The sequence below is a fragment of the Lipotes vexillifer genome, unplaced genomic scaffold, assembly GCF_000442215.2.
Source record: "Lipotes vexillifer unplaced genomic scaffold, Lipotes_vexillifer_v1.1 scaffold732, whole genome shotgun sequence".
Lineage (NCBI taxonomy): Eukaryota > Metazoa > Chordata > Mammalia > Artiodactyla > Lipotidae > Lipotes > Lipotes vexillifer.
Genome location: NW_006792596.1, coordinates 485,127 through 497,257, shown reverse-complemented (window position 1 = coordinate 497,257; position 12,131 = coordinate 485,127). Strand labels below are relative to the sequence as shown.

The following is a 12,131-nucleotide window of genomic DNA, read 5'->3' as shown; positions in this document are numbered from 1 at the left end:
GGGAGAAGAGGAAAAATACATCTAACAAATGAAATGTCTCTAAAAATAAACTATGATCACACTTCATTTTTAACTATGGAAGTTTTTCTAAAGGCAGAAAATTGTTGAGGTTTCCAAAGTTAAAACGACTCAAATTTATAAATATAATCAGCTACGACTACCTAAACACTAATACAAAAGACTGCCCAATTTCTCTGAAATTATCATTCATTAAGAAAACCCAGGGCTTCCCTGGTGGCGCAGTGGTTAAGAATCTGCCTGCCAATGCAGGGGACATGGGTTTGAGCCCTGGTCTGGGAAGATCCCACATGCCGCGGAGCAACTAAGCCCGTGAGCCACAACTACTGAGCCTGCGCGTCTGGAGCCTGTGCTCCACAACGGGAGAGGCTGTGACAGTGAGCGGCCCGCGCACCGTGATGAAGAGTGGCCTTCACTCACCGCAACTGGAGAAAGCCCTCGCACAGAAACGAAGACCCAACACAGCCAAAAATAAATAAATAAATTAAAAAAAAAAAAAAGAAAACCCAGAGAATTTAAAACAAACCCCTAACATGGGTGTGGAGAGGCTTTCATGCACTGAGTATCTACCATTTGCATGACCTATGCCAGATTCGAGAATGTGCAGAGAAAAATGCAAGTTCCTCTACCCAAAAATTTAGTGAATGGGCCCCTGAAGGAGCTTCTTCCAGCAGTCTGACTTCCCACAGCTGGAGAAGGCTGTGGAATACTGCTGCCTCTCCAACAGAAAGGAATAAAGCCAAGCGCAAGCATTACTTAAGTGAAACAAGAGGACTTCCCTGGTGGCGCAGTGGTTAAGATCCGCCTGCCAATGCAGGGAACACGGGTTCGAGCCCTGGTCCGGGAAGATCCCACATGCCGCGGAGCAGCTAAGCCCGTGTGCCACAACTACTGAGCCTGAGCTCTAGAGCTCGCGGGCCACAACTACTGAAGCCCTAGCACCTAGAGCCTGTGCTCCGCTACAAGAGAAGCCACTGCAATGAGAAGCCAGTGCGCCGCAATGAAGAGAAGCCCCCGCTCGCCGCAACTCGAGAAAGCCTGAGCGCAGTAATGAAGACCCAATGCAGCCAAAAAAATTAATTAATTAATTTTTTAAAAAAGCGAAACAAGAAATAATCCAGAACCACAGATACATTTCCACTTCTCCAGATCCTCCTGAGTAAACAATATTATGTGTATCTGAGATGAAAAAAAAACCTAAAATAACAATTGAGAACGTCTTTGCCTACTAGGGACTACTCAGTAAAAAGGCAAGATACTATTATCTCTGACTGACAAATGCTTATGTTTGGATCATATATATGCAGTTAGAAAAGAAAAAAAAAGCAGACTAAAATCAGAAGATAATTGATACTCTTTTTTTTTTAGAACAGATAATACACTAACTCAAACCCACAAGCCTATATACAGTGATTTATGTTATTAAACAATATATTTCATATAATCTATATTAGCTCATGAACCTATGAAGTCACACACACATTCACATGTTCACTCAGCTTGCAAAAGGAATTTAAATAGTTGCTTTGAACCACCTACATACAAAAGAATCAAGTCTGAACCTAGCATTTTCAAAATACCTTCCTGTTAAAAAGCCACACATAACTTATGATTCATTATCATATACTACATATGCATAAGAAAAAGAAAGTCAAGAAGGTCCCACATCAACACAACAGTGGTTTTTGCCTCTGAGTAGTAGGATTAGAGGTAATTCTTATTTCCTTCTTTTCGTAGATCTGTCTCCTAATTTTTTTCCACAATAAGCACATACTAATTGTATATAAAATGTTGAAAACCAGCCTCCAGGTTCTTAGAGCTTTATTTACAAAAATGGACAAAGTTACGGTATCCCATTTGCCACCATCAACATACTTACATAATATGGTTCTGCCTCCCGTTCAGTTATCTCATCCTGATAGAGGGTGAAGCAAGTTGGAATTCGTCCAAACCACACATCTCGAAGCACATCTTTGTCATCTGTCATTCTTCCAGTGGTTAAAGCAGTACATATAGGCTAAATTCTTTTCCAGCCAAAGCCAAACTGAAAATAAAACAAAGAGTATTAGATCCTTGCAGGTATAAATGAACCTGCTCCAAAACAAAGAACGATTATAGGAAAAAAAGAATGCATACAGATTATTCACTTAAAAAAACTCCATGATGGGCATTCTTTAGAATGAATGCAAAAATCAATACAACAAATTCTAAATGTGGAGCTATTATTTATTTAAAGAGATCACGGAAGTAACCATTTCAAAATTACATATACAACTAATGAACCACAGCCAAAGTGAAACTATACTTGCATCATTCTCTCAAGCCCCCAAAGTCTACCGCTTATCTAAAGTGAACTCTTCACCTATAACTTCTCTGTCTCAGTTTTCTCATCTGTAAAATGGGAATAACAGCACTGACCACATAAGATAGATATGAAAATTAAATTAATACATGTAGAACACTTAGAACAATGCCTACAACACAGTACTATAAAGTGTATTTATCATCATAATTTATAGAACCAACCAGAGCATGTCTCAAAAAATGTTCAAAAGTCAAAGACTTTAAGAACTTAGAATAATCAAAAGCATTATTTAGTGTAAACTGGAATTATGAGAGTAAAGGAAAATAACTAAAAATTATACATTGAACACTGCTAATAACATTCAATAGAGAGTCAATAAATATTTGATCATTTGATATGCCCAGCTCTGTGGCAGATGCTGAGGGCATACAAGATGATGATGATGATGATAGTGGTGATAACAACTTTTTTAAAACCTCAGGCATTGCCCAGAAGGTATTATTTACAAATCTGCTAAACATACCATGCACTTTCATGTCCTTTGCATGGCTTTGCTCATGCCGGTGGTTCCTTACCCTCAAGTAGCCTTCCCCACCTCGCCTTCCAACTTACACATCGTTCAGGACCCTGATCAAAATAGCCTTTCTTCTATGCATGAATCAGACAGAACCTCTGTTGCCTCACTGTGCCTTTACTTTTCCTCTACTACAGCAGGATTTCCAATCTCATATTTTTTCCATCATACCATACTTATTGCCAAACATCCCTTCCAATTCCAAAATGTCCACGGTTATAACTAAATGTTACTTTGTGAGAGCTTTCATAATGCAGGAGGGGAAGAAATTAGATATTAACAGAACCTATAGTGTTCAGGGAAGAATCTTAAAAGATACTGAACTTGAAGAATGGGTAGAATATGGACAGACAAAAAGAAGACAAATATTCCAAGCAAGGCAAAATAGCATCAGCAAAGGCAGGAAGTGGCAGGCGCAGTATGTGTACCAACTTTTAAGGAAACTTTGTGTTGGGAGGAGTAGTAGATAATGAAAGAGCTGAGCTGTGACATGTTTTACTATCATACCTGATCCTAGGTAAGTCACTTTACTTCACTAAGTCTAAATTTCCTTACCTGTAAAAGTCACCAGGTTGTTCTAGGAAAAAAAAAATCTATAAAGTATTTGACATGGTAATGGACACAGCATGTGCTGAGAAATAAAAGCAATTATTATTCTTTTAATGTCAAATTTGTAAATATAAAATGTAACTGGATCATGAAGTACACCAAATAGAAAATTATGGGTTTTCAATTTCATCCAACAAGCCTACAAAGGTTTTATAATGGTGAAACAAAAACAATTATCTGGTAGCAGTGCACAAAAGGGGATCCAGAGCCAGAGAGAGGCTAGCCAGGAAGCAATTTCAGCAACTAAGGCATATAATGAGTGCCTGACCTAGACTGGTAGCAGTGGATTGATGAGAGACAGGAGGGCTTTCCAAGGAAGAATGAACAGAAGTTGGTAAAAAGACTGGCTGAGGGACAAAGAACAAGGACAGAGAAGATTTAAATGCTTACAGCAGGCTACACATTAAGGTAGTTAAGGGGTTTGGGTTCCAACCCTGACTTCCACATATAAGCTGTATGTCCTTGGACAAGAAACCTGACATCTCTAAACCTCATATCTATAAACTGAAGATAATTCTAATTTCACAGGGTTGTTGGGTATTTAGCACCTAGTAACCAACCACTGGAAAAATGGTAAATGTATTTAATACATGGTTCCCCTGTGCTTCCATGGCCCCTCTGCTTGAATACCCTTTGCCCCTTCTCTTGGCCAACTCTTAATCCTCTTTTAAGAGTCAGCTTAACACTAACTCCTTGGGAAGATTTCCACTAAGCAAACTATAATCTAATTACTTCTGTTATTATATCTTTATTGTTATATGGTATAACAATGAATTGCAGCTGTGTATCTTATCTGTCTCTTGCCCCTCCCCACACTGACCTGTCAGTTCCTTGACAGCAGAAACTGAGTCATATATACCTTTGTATCCAGGATGTTAGCATAATCAGCACATAATAGGCTCTGGAATTCTTGTTAAACAACTGGAAAATATATAAATAAACAAAATGTGTAAATCCAAAAGTTGTACTAGCTACTTAACAAACTTTTCCACCTAAACTCTTTCCTAAATCTGTACAATCACACTTCATATTCAGTGAATTTCACTATTTTTCCCTCTCATACATATACTACGATATCAACACCATGCATCCAACTTGAAGGCAATGTTTTGGAAGAATAGAAATCCCAACCCATGATGCAGTCTACTAGAAGTAAGCTTCCTGAGGGCAGGGACTACCTCTTGACTGTTGTATTCTCTGCATCTAATTCATGGCCTGGAAAAGAGGCAGGTGCCCAACCAACAACACTCAGCAAACAGCACAGTGAGTATGATAAAAATATTGGGCTGGCCAAAAAGTTCGTTTGGGTTTTTCTGTAACCTGTTACAGAAACCTGAATGAACTTTTTGCCCAACCCAATATAATGCACAATTAACAGTCCCTTTTACACTACAAACCAAGAAAGGTTAACCCATTACCTGAAGCCGTTTTGCTGACAAAATCCCCAACTACTCATAAATTACTTAAAATATCAAATGCCTACTAGTAGTAAATTTGTAAACATCTAAAAATATATATGCTGGCTGGTCTCCCTTTAAATTCATGAACACTGACCTCAAAAGTGGGCTCTGAGTATTGCCCAGTATTCTCATACTTCCCTAGTCCATTTATTCTTCCACTGTCCTAAATCAACTCCCCCTCCTCAAATTTTCACATCTCCTTCCTCACTCTCTCTCAGCTAATGACCTGGCTTTCTATTTCCTTCTCTTTGGTTACTGAGGATCACTGGTTCTGAACAGGGGTTTTAAGGAACAGCCCCACCTCCACCCTGGGGGATAGGTCATAACTCCCTCCAATCTCCAAATGCTGAAGTGCCCCACGGTCCTTGAACTCTGCCTTTGGAGATCTCTCAGAGCTTTAAATATCACTTAAACATTAACAATTCCCACATTTACATCTTCAGCCTAGACTTCTCTTCTGAACTCCAGTTTCATATATACTACTGTATACTGACATTTCATTTGAAAATTCAGCAAGTGCAAAACTGAAAATGATTGCAGATCTTCCTCCCTCCTCTCCCTATTACTCTGTGATCTTCCCCAAATCACTGAGTGGTAACTCCATTCTTTAGCTTCTCAGGCCATAAATCTGGGAGTCATCCATGACCCCTCTTCACACTTGATGGCTCTAGCTTAGATATAAATCTAGAATCTGGCCATTTCTCACCACCTCCACTCTTACCACACTGATCCAAGTCACCTTGACCTTTAACCCAGATAAATGCAATGGCCTACCAACAGAGGTCTCAACGTTTCTGCCCTTGCTGCAGAGAGACAACAAAGTAATCAGAAAAATCCTTTCAAACAGAAGTCAGATCAGTTCACTCCTTGACTCAAAATCCCACCATCGCATTCAAAGTAAAAACTAAAGTCTTACAAGTGTTAACAGGCCCTATATGACCCGACCCCACTCTGACCTGCTTATCTACTTCTCTCCGCAACTTGCTCCCCCAGTTCCAGCCAAACTCGCTGATGTGCTCCCGCCTCAGGGACTTTGTGGTTGCTCTGATGGCCCTCTCCACTACATCCATGGGCACCCTTCTTTATCACTATTAGGTCTCTGCTCAAATGTCATCTTTTCTAAGGCCACCACTATAATTTCCCATGCATGCTACCAGCACTCCCCATTCCCCTTCATTACTTATTTTTTCTCCATAGCACTTTTCACTACCTGACACATATTTAATTAATTTTTAAATTAATGTCTCCCCCCTCAACCCTCAAAGTGAACTTCATGATGGCGGGGGTTTTTATTGTCTTTTATTGTCTCACTGTTTACTGTTTTGTTTACTTTTTGTTCAGTGCCTGGCAAATAACTAGCACTTAGTATCTGTTAAATTAATAAAGTGAACCTACACTTGAAGCTTGTACATTATTCTAAAAACTCTTAACCATATAGTACCATTCTGTTCACTTTTCCGCAATTTTAATCAGCATACATCTGAGAATCAAAGCACCTACTTAAATCCAATATAAAATTCTAAAATTTCCCTCCACTGCTACCCTCAGCCCAACATCTTTACTTTCAAATTCAAAATCCAACCAACAACTCCCTTTATGGAAATCACCAAATAAGTCCGTTCAGATCCAAGTACACACAGTCCCAAAGACTGAAATTTATCAAGTAAACTCGGAAGGCCTTGGAAATTCAGTGCTGTTTGATAGCCTCTAGGTTCTGATTCTTGCTGAAAACATGCTGTGCCTCCCCATCCCTCAGAAAAATCTAGAACCAGTCCACTTTCCCTAGGTTCCCCAAGTTCAGGTGTGACTTGAAAATAATCCAAACTATAAAGTATGTGAAAGTGCTCTGCCAAGGGAAAATGGCTTTGTTGGCACTAAATATTATTATTAAAATTAGACAATGAATGCGTCTGAGAAGATAAATTGGGGAGAAACCCCACTGATTTCGGATAGAATCGAACTTGCTGTAAAAATAACTATGATATAAATAACTATTCCACGAAAAATGGAGGTCCCGAACTAAACTCTAGAGCCTGCGACGAGACCCAAGCTTCCCACCTTAGTAAGGAACAGACATATTCCCCGAAAGACCGCGCAGGCTACACCCTCCAGCCGGCACTAGGGCTCCGAGGTCGGCACTGGGCCAACGCCACCAACCACCTTCACCCGCCACCACCTCCCGGGGGAGCGCTCCTCTCGCCGCACACGCCCCTCCTTCTTACCACACCTACCTAGCACTTCCCCAACCCTCTTCCTCCGGGCATTTCCTCACACTGGGGTGACAGACACACACAAACCCTACCAGAAGCTCAGGCTTCTCCTCCGCCTTCCTGCACCGGTGAGGACGCTCGGGGCTCGGGCTCTGGCTGGGCGGCGGTGGAGAGCGCCAGACACACTGTCCCGCAGAAATGCACCAGACTGGAGTCCCGCTGGCCCGCGCAGCCGCAGAAGGCACCAGCGCGAAGGTCGGAGTCGAACCCTGCTGCACTTCCGCCCTCCCGTATCCAGCGAAGACAGCCTGCAGCGCCGCGGAGCTCTGGAAGCCCACCGCAAGTGCAGTCACCCTCGGCGCCCGGAGATGACGTCACGGGGCCCCACGTGGCCCGCACTCCGCCCTCCCAGTTCGGCCCAACCCCGTGAGGAGGCTGGAGCCGCGCTTGAGCATGCGCGGACAGAGCAGAGAGCGTGAATGTTCGGTCAAACCCGTGGCAAGTTCCCCGCTTCTACCCTCTTCCGGGAGTCCTGTGCTTTTGGCATAGTCATTGTTGTTTAGGGAGGTTAATATAACAGCTCCGTGAGAGCAGAGAGTTTTACAAATAATGAGTCACTGCCTCACTAGAGCTTCATCACAGCATCCCTGTCCTGGCTTCACACAGTAAAATTAATAAAACGTTGGTTTTCAAAGTGTTTTCATATCTATTTTTTCATTTGATCTTCTCCACTTTGTCAGAGCCACAGAACGGATTAAGAGCCGCATTTAACAAAAGACTAAAATACTTGAATACTGAAGCCCAGCCATCCCTCCAATTGTAAGTACCTATGTCTTCCTGTTGGTGAAAATAACAAGCAATTAGTCAACTTACTCCTAAAAAGTGTTTGCATTAGGTCTATCCAGAAGTCTTAGCAGGCATTTAGCGTTTTTCTCTTCATTACACATGGCTTTCAACATAATGCTATGCATGCCAAGTGAATACTACTGTGCTGAGACTCATGATAGGTTCCTGATAAGTGGGAAGACTAGGAAAATCCTAGTATTAGCCACAGGATCCTTTTTAAAGGAAGAATCTTCTAGGAATTCCCTGGCTGTCCAGTGGTTAGGACTCCACGCTTTCACTGCCGGAGGGCGTGGGTTCAATCCCTGGTCGGGGGAACTAAGATCCCACAGGCCCATGCAGGGCAGCCAAAAAAAAAACCAAAACTTATTGGAGGTTGTCTAGCCCAATGATTTTCCAGTGGTGAATCACAACTCATTGGTGGGTCATCAAATCAAGTTAGTGGGGCATGACTAGCAATTTTTAAGTTAAAAAAAATAGAAAATATTGGCATGCTTCACACATATTAAAGGTAAATATTGTTTCCTGAAGTTTTTACTTTAGTATGTACATGATTTACACTGTGTAGGAATGTGAAATAACATTTCTTGATATGGGTAGCAGTCAAAAAAAATTGAAAGCCACAGTCCAGTCCACTCCACTTACTTAATGCAGAAATCCTCTCTATAGCATCCCCAACAGACAGCCATTAGCCTCTGTAAAAAAGCTCTTGGGATAAAGTTGCCCCCACTTCCCAAAGGTAGGCAAAACTAAATGGAATTTACTCTGAAATGTATCGAAAAAATTAGGTGGATGGACGAATGGCTAGAGGGATGGATAGATGGATAAATATGTGATAATGCAAGTACAGTAAAATGTTAATGGTAGAATCTAGGTGGTGAGCATATGGGTGTTCACTGTAAAATTCTTTCAACTTTGCTGTTATGCTTGAAGTTTTTCCTAATAAAATGTTTGGGGAGGGGGCAGAGAAACTATTTATGGAGAACCCTAATGGATAGAAAGTGATTATATTGAGCTAAAATCCAGCTTCTTGTAACCTTTAAAAATTGACCCTGTTTATTTCCTTCCTCCCCTTGTCCCTCCTCTACCCCACCCCCAACCTACACTAGAAATAGCTAACCCTTGTTCTAATAGACAGCACTTCAGCTATGAAAAGATATGCCTCATAACCCACTCAGGATAAACACTGTCAGTTCTTTCAGCCATTCTTCACATGACATATCTCTCCTCTGGATATGTCCAGTTGTTGTACTCTTTCGCATCTCATGATTATGCTCCTTGAGCAAAAATTTGGAAATAAGAGGAATTCTATATTTGTTCTCCATCATTTCCATTTGTTATCATTATGTCGTCTCTCTCAATCAGTTACCAAGAGTGACAGATATCCACTCTGCCCTTTAAAATGTTTCTTAAACTCTAAAAAAAGGGGAAAAAAATGGTAACAGGTTTCAAAAATTTGGATTTCTGACTTATCCTGGAATCTGACAACCCTGGGACCACATTCCCACTTGGCAGCCAAGTGCTGGAGTGGAGCTGCAGCCTGCCCCCTTTTAGGCTGGGAATGCCCTCTCCAGTTTCTCACTGTCCCCACACTATCACTTATTTAGACTTTAGATTACCTATCTGGATGCTAAAGGCTTTGGAGCGTAACACTCCTCTATAGGTCTTCGTGTTTCTAAGGCACTGCCTACCTCAGTTCTTTGCACGTAAATATTCATTTTGAACAAAAGACCAAAACAACTAGGCCAGAATGCATTATACTGAATAACACACATTTGACTGTGATTGTGATCATATTTATAGTTCTAAGTTTTTACCTTTAGGCAATTCTAAGGACACACACTTGAAAGTTGGGAAAGTATCATTATACAGTGTTGTCTCCTGTGAGGTGAGAGAGCATTTGGAGGATTCAAATATTATTTTGAGGCTTTCAAAGCTGAACAGTCATAGACATCCCATTTGTATCTATTTAACTGACATTCTAAAATGAATCCAGGAGCTGGATGGATAGACTCTTTTAGCTTCAGTGACAGCCTTTCATTCACTGTGACAAGTCTTCATTCAGTCATTTAAACATTTCTTGAGTTCACATAATTAGGTACTTGGTAAAGTGAAAATAAGTAACTCTTAAGCAACAACAAAGGAACCTCCCAAATTTCATTACATGAATATATATTTTAAAATCACAATTTGGAGCAGTTTTCTTATGACTACCATGTCAACTATATAATACCATATGTAATTCCAGCACTGCTACAGATAAAATGTGGGTTTTTGTTGAAAATATTGTGTTATAAGACTATGATTCCAGTTACTCAGTACTCTCTATCTACTTGCCTACATAGATTATATAGGAGTGAATCAAAACGATATGCCAAATATTCTTTGGAAAAAATATATACATTCATAACGTGTATACATTTGTGTTTTAATTTTTGACCCCCCAAATTACTATTATTCTTAAAAAAATCTTTGAATTAGATTATTTGGCTGTTCCCATAGGAATATTTTCTATAAATAGCTCCTATTAAAAACTGGGAAAAATTAGTCAAGCAGCTTTTCAATCTGTTTTCTCAATGTGTGCAGAAGAAAAATAGTCTGGGAAGTATAAAATTGAAGGGAAAATCTTAAAAAAAAACAAAACCCAACTGAACAGCCTGATTCTTGAAACAGCAAAATAAATCCTTGCAATAATACGTTGCTGTCACCAGGTGTCACAATCAACCTGACACAAAGCTCAGAGCTCCCCAACCAGCAAGGCCAGTCAATAGCACCCTCAGTGTTGTAATAGACTGTTTCCCAATAGGAAAGTTCAAGTTATCTCAAGAGATTTTGTGAAATCCTAAAAAAGTTTTCACAACAAAATTATTTTAATTTGAAAACAAAAACAAAAACCAAACACTTTCTAAACCTTGTTAGTACTGACAAAATTTCCTTCAAATCCATTCCCTTTCCTTCACCTGTGTTTGTTCTTCGGTCATAAACTAGTGCAGTATAGCATAGCTGAGGACGTGCTCTTAAATCCCATATACGACATCTATTATCTGTGTGGCCCCAGAAAAAAAATTATTTAACCAGTACTGGCTACATAATTCCACAGGGCCAGTGCAAAATGAAAATGAGGGCTCTTTGTTGAGGAAAGGAATTTGAAGATGACGACAGCAGAGCATTAAATCAAGTGCTGTGCATACGACAGGTCACATGCCCAAGAACCTGGCTCTTATGTAACTTCTCCCAGCCTCCATTTCTCCATTTTCCTCACGGTTAAATGAGGATAATGATAGCACCTGCTTCATAGACTCGTCGTGAAGGTTAGGGAGGATGATGCACATAAAACATTTACCACAGTGCTTGGTAAATGGTGAGCTCTCAATAAACAGGAGCTGTTGTTTTTATGTCCTTCATCAGGCTCTGTGCCTCCCTTCCCCTGCACCAACCCATTTTACAATCTTCTGCCAGAGTAATCTTCTTTAGAACAGTTCTAATTATGTCGCTGCCCTGTTTTTTACAAAAGCCAAACCCTCACTTCCTACAGAATAAAACCCAAATTTCTTGGACTAACCTAATCCAGTTTTCCAGCTTCATCACCCATCACTTGTCTGGCTCCCTGGTCTCTCTCTGACCTCTGCCTCACATCCTGTGTCTTTGCTGATGCTGTTCCTTCTGCTGGAAATGCCCTCTCCCCAGGACTGTAGGGGAAATACAAGAATAACAGTCACACTTCTGCCTTAGAGCTGTTTACAATATAGACTGGGAAACAATATCACACAGAGATTCAGCAAGAACGCAAGACAAGGTGAAAAGAATGGTCAAGAAAAAAAATGTCTTAGAAGTTCAGAAGTAGAAGCCATGACTGAAATGGCACTTTTTAAAGCATTTCATTTCATAGTTTATTAATGGTTACTATGTTATGCACAGACTCTATGTTATATGTATCAAAACCCAGAGCTCCATGGATTCTTTTTCAAAAATATAATTCATATCCCTCAGTTATTAAATGCTAAACTTAAAAGCAGGGGCAGGGCTTCCCTGGTGGCGCAGTGGTTGAGAGTCCGCCTGCCGATGCAGGGGACACGGGTTCGTCCCCCAGTCCGGGAAGATCCCACATGCCG

At 40.6% G+C, this 12,131-nt stretch overlaps 1 protein-coding gene across 4 annotated transcripts in view; it reads right to left on the bottom strand.

Moving 5' to 3' along the window:
- The window catches only part of ATG5 (autophagy related 5), a 120,140-nt gene extending 112,586 nt beyond the window's left edge, over positions 1-7,554 (bottom strand). For 3 of the 4 annotated variants that reach the window (XM_007465761.1, XM_007465763.1, XM_007465764.1), the window contains exons 1-2: positions 7,264-7,554; positions 1,898-2,062 (exon numbers count right to left, since the gene is read on the bottom strand). In XM_007465761.1, coding sequence (XP_007465823.1) covers positions 1,898-2,005 — 108 coding nt within the window. In that variant the 5' untranslated portion in view covers positions 2,006-2,062; positions 7,264-7,554. Of the gene's footprint in view, positions 1-1,897; positions 2,063-7,024; positions 7,070-7,263 lie in introns of those variants that run through there. The other variant, XM_007465762.1, reaches the window with a different exon arrangement.
- Positions 7,555-12,131: the final 4,577 nt, after the last annotated feature.